This window comes from Pithys albifrons, chromosome 2, assembly GCF_047495875.1.
Source record: "Pithys albifrons albifrons isolate INPA30051 chromosome 2, PitAlb_v1, whole genome shotgun sequence".
In the NCBI taxonomy this organism is placed as follows: domain Eukaryota; kingdom Metazoa; phylum Chordata; class Aves; order Passeriformes; family Thamnophilidae; genus Pithys; species Pithys albifrons.
In genome coordinates this window covers 76379041-76392204 of record NC_092459.1, presented here as the reverse complement: position 1 = coordinate 76392204, position 13164 = coordinate 76379041, and the positions used below count along the sequence as shown (strand labels likewise).

The 13164-nt window shown below is 53.5% G+C and overlaps 1 protein-coding gene across 1 annotated transcript; it reads left to right on the top strand.

Annotated features, from left to right (window-relative positions):
• The first annotated feature begins 6685 nt into the window (after window positions 1–6685).
• On the top strand, window positions 6686–12446 carry IRF2BP2 (interferon regulatory factor 2 binding protein 2). Its single transcript, XM_071549563.1, has 3 exons — window positions 6686–8627; window positions 8847–9757; window positions 11848–12446. The coding sequence occupies exons 1-2, from the start codon at window positions 7598–7600 to the stop codon at window positions 9566–9568; spliced, it is 1752 nt and encodes a 583-aa protein (XP_071405664.1). The 5' UTR covers window positions 6686–7597; the 3' UTR covers window positions 9569–9757; window positions 11848–12446.
• Window positions 12447–13164: the final 718 nt, after the last annotated feature.

Here is a 13164-nt window from a genome sequence, read left to right as displayed (position 1 = left end):
TTCTCACCCATCTCCAAGGCAATCTGAATCAAAGACAGAATGGGATGGTGCTCCGGAAACCAGGCCCAAGCTCTTCTCTTCAGCACAGTGCTCTGGGGTGGTGATTTGGTCTGCTATTATGTAAGATTTAACAAAAGCTGTATAACAAAACTATTTTAAGTAAGAATGTTAATTGAAGGCTGAGTCAGGCTGCAGCTAAAGCAGAGATGTTTTTGAGAGGCTGTACCCTTTTTCATTTGGTCTGTATTTTTTCCACTTAATTACAACGTGTGTGGAACAGCAGTTTGCAATAATAGTAACTGGCAGAGGGAAAATGGATGATGAAGATGATCATCCTCTTCCCTCTGGATCAGCCACTGAAACCTATCTCAGATCTGCAAAACTCAGACATCATTCACCTCTGAGGCTGCACAAGGCATATGGGAAGTGCAAGCAGACCATGGAACAGAGAGGCAGCTTCTTGGTGCTCCTGATCATGATGGACTGCATGTCGAGACTGTGATGAGATGTGTTACGGGGCAGATTGTTGAGGAATGCCTGTCTGGGACCTTCCAAGAGCACATGCAAGACCCCTGAATCAGCAGCAAGTGGTGGCTGTGCAAGCAGCCTCTGTAGCAGCCCCAGCGAGCTCACTGACACAGCCATTCCTCAAGCATGACACGAGGTCCTCAGCAGGACCCATTATGAAGATGACTGGTCCCTCATCCAGTCCTGCTTGGGAGACTAAGTGCTAGACAAGTCCCAGCCTTTAGCAAGTTCCTTTGATGACTAAAATTCGCAGGAGGAGACCGAGTTTAATTGTGAGTTCCAGTACAGGTCTACCAGATACTAATGTTGCTAGTGTTCTTTTAATCAAATATGACCTCCACTGTACTTGCTAGCAGGCACCTCTTTCTGGAGCTCCTTGTGAGCAGGAGGGATGTATGTGCCTGAAAAAGGGATGTGCATGATTTTTTTGCCTGAAAGTAGACATGGACAGCGTGAGGTAATGCAATACAGATCTGCTGTAAGTTTACAAATGCATCATTAATGCATAAACTTGGAAGTATTGCTCCTCAGCACTGTTACACAATATTATACTATTCATATGACAGAATGTACAAGAAGAAAAACCACCTTTTTTAAATTGTTTTTCCATAGCATGTTAGACTGCAGTCATCAAAAAGATAAGGCTATGGGCTGAAGCACAGAGAAGAGCACTTCTTACCCACTGTGACTACTCAGAATGCTCCCTGAGGGGCTCCTCGCAAACGAGGGGCACTGCCTGGCCATCAGGAGGAGAGAAAAGGAGAGAATGAGGGGAAGGGCCAGGATGCCAAGAACAAATTTGTTTGCCTTTTATGTTTTCTCAGATTTGGGCACACATCTGTTGACACCTGTTATGTTGCAAAATTGAAATAGTACAGCTGCAATGATTAACAGAAACATGGGCACCCCAACTATATCTCGGTGTGCCTGGAACAAAACAAGACTGCAGCCTAATGCACCATTTTGCAGCCTTTGCATGCCAATGACCAAAATTCCTCCTGAAGGAAGATTGGCCTTTTCAAGTGACTCTTCAGTAGCAGCTGCACATCATTCCCCGTAGTAGAGTGTTTCACCTAAAGAGCAGCCCTCCTGAGGTGGAGGGATAGGGAAGCGTGGGTAGCAAGGGCACGAGCACAGTGCATCTTACTACACACCTATGTAAGCATGTCTGGTTTGCTACCCAGTATTTGGTAGCTATAAAATCCTAGTAATTGCTAGGCAATCAGAGAGGGAATCCATCTCCCCTCTCTTCTTTCCCTTCAAGTCTCTGAACTAGCTGATCTGCATGGAGGCCAATCAGTACCTCCCCCCACAGCTTCCAGAGCCTCCAGGTGCCTGTGCCCTGCAGGGAGGATGAGGAAACCGCTGGGTGAGTAGAAAAATGGGATTGCAAAATGGCCAGTTCTGCCAGGAAGCCTGGAGGTCAGCAGCAGCACAGGCTACCTTCAGCTGGGCTGCCTGCCCCACTGACAGTGGTCCTGTCCTGCCCCAAACTGTGAGGCCATCAGCTGTCGAGGCAGGGAGGCCTTTGGGGACGGTGAGTTCTTCTGGCAGGCCCAGGAGGTGACTTGCCAGCTGGAGCTGTCAGCAAGCGCCAGTTTGCTGCTTCAGTGGGATGTCTGGGTAATGCAGGAACTCCCATGTTGGAAACAATATTAATAGCCCTGGCCTGTGCTTCAGGAAGGTCTGGGCCTCTGTTCTGACTTTTATTTTGTGGGAGGACCCCACTGCCAACTCCCACAAGCAGGGAAAAAGCATTTCCCAGCCTGAACTCCTCTGACCATCTGAGAAAACCCTTGGTGCAGCCTCCCTGGAGCTCCTTTTTGTGCTTTGCTCAGGCACACCAGCCCTTCCAAACACACAGAAAGGGAAGCTGTGCCCCTCTGCAGCTACTCATGGCTCTGCAGGCTGCATCATCATGGGCTCAGGAGAATGAAGCATAGACAAGTAATACAACTATCATAGAGCTTAAAAAGAAGGAGTTTTAAAGTCCTGTGTAATTTTTTTAACAGACGATCTGTTTCTGCTCTTATTTTGTAACGTTTCCTGTGGAGTACTTGCCCCTGTCCAATTTCCGAAGGGTATTTGGAAGCCTGTCGACTCTCGCACAGAAGGCAGGGAGCAGAGCCAGCTCGGTGTCACGGAGAGGTCACGGCTTCCTGGGCTTCCTGTTTATTTTGGGAAGGGGTCACCCGGCCAGCCCGCCGCTCTGCCTGCACCTCGGGAAGCCCCCGGCCACCACATTCCTGCCCCCCTCAGCCGGGGATGCAGACAATTGCTGACTGTGGCTTGAAATGCAGAGCACCAGGGCGGGGTGTAAATGGGATAACCCGACATGCCTATTTACCCAGCCTGGGGATAAGGGGCGGAAGTTTTCCACATCAATTACCCTTTCTTCTGGTATCTGGAAGTGTCTCTCTGAAGTTTTTCTTTCTCTTCAGAGGGTACTAACCTCTAAATTTCTCAAGTATTTCCATGATCTTTTCCTTGCTGCTTTTTTTTCTACTTCTGCTTGAAAAGAGGGCATAAAGTCAACTGTGCAGTTAAAAACAGAATTGTTTCCTTTTTTAAAGAAAGCTTGCAATTTTTGCTCCCAGCGGCCTAGGGTAGAGCCCACCAATGGAGCAGATGCTGTAGCACCCAGGCTCTTGCTTGCAGCGTGAGACCCTGGTAACTAGCCCTGCCCAAAATGTCTTAGGCAAAATACTGGAGCACAGTATCAGCATACATACATGTTTCAGGAGATATCCGTGAACTAACTGAACACCGGTGTCCTGCTGCTGTTTCCTTTTTAGGCAGACTCTGCATAGGTACCTCACAGCTCTTCAGAAATTAACACCAAACAGTGGCGTTCAAATGCAGCTGTTTTCAAGGAGTTAATAAAACGCCCCATGTATGGGAATAGGGCAGACCCTGAGTAGCTGCTGGAGTCCCTCTCAATCCTCTGGCATGTCCCGCCTCACAGGGAGCTAGTGCAGTGACCTCTCTCTGGCCTCAGTGGAGTATTTCTGTGCCAGTGCCTCTGTCAGCTCCTACCATCAACAGTCAGCTCCGGGCTGCAGGGCAGCCGTCAGCACACTGCTGACAACCGGCTCTTGGGCAAGCGTGCTCTCATCCGGCAAGCACATAAGTGCACACGGCTTTACATTCATAGTGATGCTCCTGTGAATAAAGTTATAAGTGGTTGCAAACATGTGCAGGATTGATGGCTTACCATGAGCCTGTCCAAAGCCTATTTATGTCAACAAGCTGTGCCTGATGATACTCTCATTTGCATAAGTATCTTTTTTTTTTCCCTGTGGCACTAAATAAACATTGTTGGCCCAGAATCACCTGCATCTGACCAAATCCAAAACCTCAGGGACTATTCCTAACCTCTCCCATCTCAGTTCCAGGACAGCAACCTCCGTAATTCATTATGGATCAATGAAGGAGAGGTGGTAGCACCCTCCGGCATAACCCCCTTTCCTACTTTCACTTCGGCCATTTTGATACTACCCTGCAGGACTTCTGCTGCAACAGAAGGATGTAAATAGGAGCTGTGGAGTATGTCAGACAGCCCTAGATGGGAAGGGAAGGAGGAATGCCTAGGGCAGAGGGGAGCAGGTGAGGAGCACTGCTTTGGACACAGAAGGAAGGGCAGGCCCCATGGTGGATGGATATGCAGGTAAAGTGTAGGCTGGGGGCACAGTTCTGGGACAAGGATCTGCATGCGATCATCCCACCAGCACAGAGGACAGACGGGAAAGGAAATAGGACCCTGCAGGGAGGAAGAGAAACAGCAAAAAGTCAGTGTGGTTCACTGAAAAAAGCCAAAAAAACACATGATGAGGAGGGGTTTCCCATGGCATTGCTGTGGGGGTGGCAGACAACGATCATGTCAAAGAGTTGCCCCACTCCAACCTCTCCTCTCCCTTCCTTTCCTCACCCATGACATGGGCAAACCAGAACAAAACAAAGGCCTTCCACACCATGTTGGACACCCTCTACGGTGCTCCTCGGCCAGGCACTGCCCCAGTGCCGTACAGCCCTGCACCCCATCAGACCTCCTCCAGCACTCTGTGCTCCTATCTATGGCCTTGATGTGTCATAGCAAGGGGCGTTTCAAAGAGATCCGGCACAAAAGGATGGTTTCTGTTTCAAAAAAGAGAAAAAAAACGGAACAAGAAACAAACGCATTATTTGTTCGATTCCTGTGCAGTTATTGCTGTAACAGTCAGCAGCTTTGAGGTTGGTTTTTTTTTTGTGATTTGATACGTAAACCACATTTCCTATGTAGCACTGCCACTATTTTTTTATCAGCTTTTTGACATTGAGCTCGGTAACACTGGTTTTTGTTTGGGTTTTTCTTGCCTTTTCCACCAGAATGAATTCAAAGGCAATAAATGTGGAAAAACCAGAATACTGCTCCTCTTGACTTTTCCATCCAGCCAGTTTTGATTAGAAATAAAGGGAAATGAATACAGATCACATTTTCTGTCCTGCAGTTAAAAGCCTGCCGCAGCTGAAAGTTTTGCTTTCTTCTTCCCCTGCAGCCTCGCTCAGCTAGCACTCCAGCTCTGCTCATGATCTGAAATGTGCAAACACACTGTTTCTTGGCTTTCCACCAGTATATATAAATATATGTAATTTTTTCCTTCGGAGATCCTGGAGGCTAAAGCAAGAGGGCAAAGGAGTACGTGACTAAAACATCCAAACTTCCTCTTTCATAAGCCATCACATGATGAAGTGCAATTACAATTCCTGCCTTGTCCCTGCCAATTGCAGGCTCATTGCCTCACCCGAGAAACCCGGCTTCTTCTCCCCCCCGCCCCCGTGTGTGTGTGTGTGTGTGTGTGTGTGTGTGTGTGTGTGTGTGTGTGTGTGTGTGTAGGCAGCGATCGCTGCAGCCGGCTTGGCGAGGCTCCAGCTTCGAGCTGGAGAAAGAGGGCAGTGGGTGGAAGACGAAAACAAAGATCTGTTTACTTAGCATGCATGGATAAATCGTCTTTCCAGCCGGGGAGGGGAGTATGGAAGAGAAACAGCTTAAAAGGACTTCGATGCAATGTGAAAGGAGGGCTGCTCGGGAAGTGCGAGCCAATGTTAACCCTTGGCTCTCCGGGAGCACTTTGGGGCCACGACAAGGTTGTCCCCTTCTTGCTCCTGGCCCCCGGCCTCGGCCGGCCGCCGAAAAGAGCGGGTACGAGCTGTGAAGGCTCTGGGGGCAGCAGCCCTGGCCGCCGACGACCTGCGGGGTTGGGGCGGATTTTTATTTCGCTCGTGTACAGCCCGGCGCCTTCAGGACGCCCAGCCAGGCGTGCAGTTGCAAAGTCACCCAACCTGGCACGGAGACCGGCGCTGGAGCCAGCGCCAGGACCACGCGGCCGGGGCAGGGTGAAGGAAGATCTCCCCGGCCGCCCCGGGGTGTACGGGCGGCCGCAACACACCCAGCCCCGGCCCCGGCCCCGGCGGGCGGCGCGGGTCGAGTGGGGGGCGACTCCTGCTCCCAGTGCCGGCCCGATCCCCGCGCCGGGCCGAGAATGAGCAGCTGAGCGGCTGCCTTCTTCGCGGGGCCAGCCCAGCGGCGCCCCTTCCGCGCCGTCGGGCGGCTGCCAGCCGCGGGGAGCCACCTCCCGCCGGCGGCAGCGGACGTCAGAGCTTCCCCGGCCCCGGCCGGCCCCCGCCTCCCGCCCTCCTTCCCTCCCTCCCCCGTAACCTACATAACGCCGTGGGAAGGGCGGCCCGAGCACGGCCGTCGGGGGGAGCAGCCTCCACCGTGTTTACCCTGCCCGGCAGACGCGTGCAGCCGGCCCTCCGTGCCGGGATGCGCCCAGTGAGGGGTTGTCTCACCTCCCGTGGCAAACGGGAAGGGCGAACACCCACCCGCTCTTTCCTCCCTCCCCTGCCCCCGTCCTGTGTTTCGGTGTGGATGCAGGCGACGGATGAGCGATTCGAAGCGTGGAAGGGGCACAGGGAAACATGTCTGCAGGATTTTTCTTTGGGGGAGGAGACGGCGTTTGCTTAGTCTGTGTGAATTTCGCTAATCTGCATTATAGAGAACCGCTGGTTTGTGGTTGAAAATGACAGGAAATCTAGAACGTCCTATTTCCTGTGCACAATGACAACAGTTAAGGGGAAAAAAACCCCAGCTGGGTAATCGTTGTATTTATTTCTAATCGTGCCTCCTGGCCCGGCGGGGAGAACAAAGGCGGTCCCTGCCCGGCGGTGGAGATGGCCGGCCCGGCGGGGGGTAGCCCGGGGCGCCGCGCCGTGCCCAAGGTCACAGGAAGGGGGACACCGAGCCCCGCACTGCGCCCACGGCTGGGGCGTTTCGGCAAAGCCCCTCGGCGGCGCAGGAAACAGTAATAAAACCAACGATAATAAAAATAAAATCAGCAAAGAAGGAGGGAACTGCAGCGCACCCCCGCCCCTCGCGCTGTCCCTCTGCGCTCCCACAGCCCTCCCTGGGGGCGAGGCGAGGCAGGGGCCCCCGCGGCAGGAGGAACCCCCGGTGCCGGTGGCGGTGCCGGTGGCGCTGGCCGGGGCTGGGATCGCGGTGGCGGCGGGGCGGGGGCGCGCATCGCGCAGGCGCGTCCGGCACTGTCGAAGAATCGAGGCGGCGGCGCGCAGAGGCGGCGGTGGCGGCTGGAGCCCGGCACGGCACGGCGCCGCCGCCAGCCCCGGCCCCGGCCCCCGTGGCAGTCCCCGCCCCGCCCGCCGTGCCGCGCCGGCCCCCGCCGCCCCGCGCCGCCCCGTAGTAGCCAGAGAGCGGGGGAGCCGTGCGGGCGGTAGCGGCCGCAGCCCTGCGCCAGCCGCGCGGCGGAGATGCGCGTCCCCGTCGCCCTGTGAGCGCCGCCGGCGGAGACGGCGAGGGGAGCGGCGTTCCCTGCAGCAGCTCTGCTTGCCGGGGCGCACGCCGCGCCCGCTCCAGCGCACGGAAGAGGAAGGCGAGGGGGAGGGGGCCCGGCGGACGGTCCCGCTGCGGCCGCGGCGCCCGAGCCTGCCCGTCGGGACTTCGGTGACGAGGGGAGGAGGAGGCGGCGGCAGGAGCCGGAGCGGGGGGCGCTCGCCGCTGCCCCGGGGCCGGGACATGTCGTCGGCGGCGGTGGCGGCTGCTTCCCGCAGGCAGTCGTGCTACCTGTGCGATCTGCCCCGTATGCCCTGGGCCATGATCTGGGACTTCACTGAGCCCGTCTGCCGGGGCTGCGTCAACTACGAGGGCGCAGACCGCGTGGAGTTCGTCATCGACACGGCGCGGCAGCTGAAGCGGGCGCACGGTTGCTTCCCCGAGGGCCGGGCCCCGCCACCGCCCCACGCCAAGCAGCCTCCGCTCTCCGCCAAGGAGCTCCTGGCGCAGCAGCAGCAGCTCGGCCACCCCGCGGCGGCGGAGGCGGCGGCGCGGCCCCCGCCGCAGCCCCTGGAGCGTTACTCGCTGGCGGCCGAGCGGCCGCCGCCCCGGCTGGGCGCCGAGTACGGCGGCGGCCGGCAGGTCAACGGGATCCTGGTGCCCAACGGCTTCCCCAAGCCCGAGGAGCCGCCGGAGCTCAACCGGCAGAGCCCCAACCCGCGGCGGACACACGCCGTGCCGCCCACCCTGGTGCCGCTGGTGAACGGCGCCGGGCTCCCCGCTGCCATCGGCGGCCTGGGCAGCCGCGCCGCAGCCGCTGCCGCCGCTTCGCTGGCCGCCATCTCCGCCGCGCCCGCCCCTATGGCCGTGCCCGTGCCCCAGCAACCGGCGGCGGCGGCGCAGGCGGCGGGGCAGGCGGCGGGGCAGCCCGGCGAGCTGGGGCACAAGCGCCCCGGCTCCGTCTCTTCCTCGTCCTCGTCCTCGGGCGGCGGCGGCGGCGCGGCGGGGGAGCACGACGGCGGCGCCAAGGAGAAGCGCGGCTCTGCCGAGAGCCTGCCGGCGGCGGCGGAGCTGGCCGCCGAGGGCAAGGGTCGGCCGGGCGGCGAGCAGGAATGGCTGGCCAAGCCCAAGACAGTGCGGGACACGCTGCTGGCCCTGCACCAGCATGGGGGCCACGCCGTGGCCCCCTTCGACAGCAAATTCAAGAAGGAGCCGGGCATGGCGGGCGGCAGGCTGCTGGGCTACGAGACGAACGGCTCCGTGGCCAAGCCAGGTGAGACGCCGCGGACCGGGGGACGGCGGGCAGAGCAGGGCAGGGGACGGCTGACGGGGGGCTCTCCGGGGATGCGGGGCGGCGGCATGGCGGCTTGGGTGGCCGGGAGTCCAGGGGGTGGCCGCGGCCACTCGTTTCCGCGGTTGCTCGGCAATGCATTGTGATTGCGCTACCTTCCTCTCACTCTCCTCCTCCTCACCCCCCACTCTGCCTCTGCAGGGGCCCGCGCCGCCCGGAAGAGGAAGCCTTCCCCCGAGCCGGAGGGCGAGGCTGGACCCCCGAAGATAAACGGGGAGGTGCAGCCCTGGCTGCCCACCTCGTCGGAAGGGATGAAGCTGCCACTGACGGCCACCCCGTTCATGTCGCCCCCGCCGCCCACGGCCTCGCCCCACTCCAACCGGACCACGCCGCCCGAGGCGGCCCAGAACGGCCAGTCCCCCATGGCCGCGCTCATTCTGGTGGCGGACAATGCCGGGGGCAACCACGCCTCCAAAGACGCCAACCAGGTCCACTCCACCACGCGGAGGAACAGCAGCAGCCCCCCTTCGCCCTCCGCCATGAACCAAAGAAGGCTGGGCCCCGGCAGGGAGGTGCCGGGCCAGGGGGCCAACGCGGCGGCGGCGGGCGGGCTGGAGCCCGTGCATCCTGCCAGCCTGCCGGACTCGTCCCTCGCCGCCAGCGTCCCGTTGTGTTGTACCCTCTGCCACGAGCGCCTGGAAGACACCCACTTCGTGCAGTGCCCCTCCGTCCCCTCCCACAAGTTCTGCTTTCCCTGCTCCCGGCAGAGCATCAAGCAGCAGGGAGCCAGCGGGGAGGTGTATTGCCCCAGCGGGGAGAAGTGTCCCCTGGTCGGCTCCAACGTCCCCTGGGCCTTCATGCAAGGGGAGATTGCCACCATCCTGGCCGGAGATGTGAAAGTGAAAAAGGAGAGGGACTCGTGACTCGCCTGCGCTCACCGCCCGATGTCACCTTGAACTCGAACTGCTCGAATTCTGTATATATCTATAAATATATATATATAAATATATATATATCTCCAAGACAAGGGAAATGTAGACTTCATAAACATGGCTGTATAATTTTGATTTTTTTTGAATACATTGTGTTTCTATATTTTTTGAAGACAAAAGGTATGTACTTATTATAAAGGCATTTCTTCTAATTCTTCTATTTTGCCTTCCCCCCCCTTTTTGTTATAGCAACTATTTGTTGTGCTTCCCTGGTGACAGTTACTGTTCAATGTAGGCTGTGACTTGCGCTGCTTTTTTTAGAGAGCACTTGGCAAACCAGAAATGCTTCTAGCTGTATTTGTATGCACTTGTTTCTTCTTTTTTCTTTTCTTTTTTTTTTAATGCCAAATACACTTTCTGACATTGTAAAGATTGCCTTACTGTCTGTGATTCCTTATTCCTGGCCCCTGTCCTGTAGAGCTGGTCGCATGCAGGCTTGGTCTGAGGTGGTTGGGGACAAGAGTGGCTAGCCAAGGCAGGGATGCCCTTTGCCATATCACTGGCCAGGCAAGCTTTGGAGAGCAGGAGGCCTTTCTCCCAGAAATGAGTGGCTCGGGTTGCCATGAAAGATCCTCTACATCCAGTCCCAAATTGCTCACTGTTTCTCAAGGGAAGTTGCCTCCAGAGTAGTATGTGGAGAAGTGTCCAAGAGGCGCTGTTGAGTTAAGGATTTCTGGGTTTGTTTGTTTTTGGTTTGGTGTTTTGTTTTGTTTTTTCTAAGGCAAAGTTGACCGCAGTTCTCGTGATCAGTTGTAAGATTACAAAACTGCATTTATTCACCAATTGCATACCATAACGTGGAATTTTGATAATGAACTTAATTACCTGATTGGCGAAGGCGCCAATGTAGCACTGCCATTTCTGAAGGTCTTCAGTGTCACTTCCGGGGCTTTTGTGTCTTTGGACAAAGCTGGGGAGGTGGGAAAGAGACTTTTTTTTAAATTTTACTTTAATTTTCAGATGGTGCAGATTGACTTTGATTTTGCTCATCAGTCACCTCTAGTGCTGTTGCTATTGTTACTATCGCTGACCCGGTATTTCCAAGTAGTGGCAGGTACGCTGTGGTACAGTGACAGCAGTGACTGAGGCTCTGCCAAATTGCCCGCGGGCATATCAGTGACAGCCCAAATGTGGGTGGAGGAAACCTGTAATTTCCTTATTACGTATGCTTGAAACAAACTTACTGCTATTCTTTGAAAATGAAAATATAAACTGGTTGAAATGAAAGCAGTTAGGGCTGTACATAATGGCCCTGGCCCTGCCTTTTAAGCTACTTTGGAGAACTCTTTTGTAAAGCCACTTCTTTTGATCACGCTTCTGCATCACCAAGCAGACTTCTAAAATCAATAAATCATTGGTTACTAGAAATAGTTCAAGTCTTAGTGATGTTTTTGTGCTGTTTATAGTTTGTTGGCAATGCTGCAGCTGTACAAGCCCTTCTGTTGAGGTGTTTATAACTTGGTTATATGTGGTTGTTTCTGAGCAAAAGGGTGGTGAGGTCGTCCCTTCCCAGGGACCAGCTAATAAACACTTTCAATATCGGAAGAGTAGGAGGAGAAGAAATCTGTTCAGCCAACTATAAATTGAAAAATTTTAGGTGCTTTTTAGTCAACTGTTCTTACTGTGATAATGTTCAAACTGCAATTTAATGCAGAGTAGGTTTTTTGAAGACTACTTTTTTAAAAAAGAAAAAAGAAATTATCATTATTAGTATTCAAAGATCAGAACTGCACATGCACAGTAATTTTTATGAAGTGTTTAATGAGCACACCCACTACATTGTGTTCCATATTACAGGTCAATGTAATATTAGATAAGACTTGCATGATAAACAAATTCATTGAGTCAATATTACGCTTTAAAACTTATAGTCAAGATTGGTGTCTTATGTAAACACATTTAGCCAATTTGAGGAAAACGCACATTATATATATATACCTATATATATACCTATATATAAAAAAATGCCAACTGTAAAGGATTCTTTGGAACCACTATGATCTGTGTAAATGTGTATTTAGGCACTTTATTAAAAAAATGGAATTTGAGCTGATAGATGGTAACAAGTTCTTCAAAGTTGCTTGGCATAATAACTCACATGGGATGAAGTTCATGTTTTTGATTAAGGTGGTATCCCTATGCTTAGAAAAAGAAGCAAAACTGAAATCCCAAAGACTCCCTAAAAGAAGTTCCCGCTTTTGTGTTACCAGGTGGCCCAACTCTCAGTGTGCCGAGGGTGAAACCTGCTCCTGACAAATACACCCTTGTTTTGGGGCCGAGGGATGTTGGTGTGACTCGGTGGAGAGGCCTGTAAGGAAGCACACTTTCCTCCTCTTCCTGCCAGCCGCCCCACTCCAGCAGCTCTGAGACTCCTGGAGAGGATGGAAACTCCCCAGCTGATGATGCCAGGCAGTGGCCCAGAAACAACATAGATAGAAAAGAAATGGCACATGGTGGCTGTGCTCACTCAGCTGACTTTCAGCCCCAGGCCAAGTCTAATTTGCACCAGAAAACTTCAGAACTGCAAAGAAAATTAAAAAAAAACAAACCTAAAATTTGAGGGTGTTCACACATAGCTCATTTTCTCACATTGAATGTTGCTTTTTTCTTTTGGTTGCTTTGCTGAGTTACAATAACCCTCCAGTGGATTCTCCCTTAATTACTTCCTGGGCTACAAGCTTTTTTTCTTTTTTTTCCTATTATTTTGAAGTGCTTAAGCTGCAACAGTGCTACTGTTAATATTCCTTTTTAAACTTTTTAAAAGGTGATACTGTAATTTGTGTAGTATTAAAAGTGTTTTAATGAAGAATGTGTGATTATTATATTTTTTTCCAAACTCACTTCCATTACTTTTTTTTTCGAAGATATTTTTTCCTGGCAGTTCAGCTGCAGTATTTCTGTTGATAGCTTCTGAACTAACCTGCTGCCATTTTCTCATTTTATGCTTTTTTTTTTTAACTTCTGGCACTAAATATAAGGAAACTAGGAGCTTTAAACATTTCTTACATTTTTTTGTATACAAAAAAGGAAAACTTGAAAAAGCTATAGTTGCCTAAGTACAATATTATTTTTCCATTCTTTTTTAATACTGTCCTGACATTTGTATACAGGCAGCAGTGTGGGGCAAGAGGGGACATGTAGAGCCCGGTGGGTGCTACGCTGTGCCTGGGTCCCACGGGGTGGAAAAGGTGCCACATAAGGGAGCCTTTGACTGCCTTTGCAGTGGCCTCAGAAAACCTGGTATGTTTGGGAGCTCTCTTTTTAGATTTGCTGGAAACCAGGCCATGGCAACCGTGTGTTTTTACAAACTAGCACTTAGGCAAAGGGTAGAAATACATTTGAGAGTGCTCTCTAGTGGCTCGTTATGTCAACAGAGCCCCTGGATCCTTTCCTTCTGCACCCGGGCCAAGCCCTGCTCGTCCGTCCATCCTGCTGGCAGGGCAGCCACTCTTGGTGGGACAGGATGGGACACTGCTCTGGGGACACCCAGCCACCTGCTTGCCTGCAGTGTGACGCCTGCCCTGCCC

What these genes read in the sequence shown, in the direction of transcription:
- IRF2BP2 (XM_071549563.1), top strand. Translation starts at nt 7,598, where the DNA reads ATGTCGTCGGCGGCGGTGGCGGCTGCTTCCCGCAGGCAGTCGTGCTAC. An exon ending in CGGCTCCGTGGCCAAGCCAG is followed by an intron (nt 8,628 to 8,846) that starts GTGAGACGCCGC and finishes CTGCCTCTGCAG; the next exon opens with GGGCCCGCGCCGCCCGGAAG.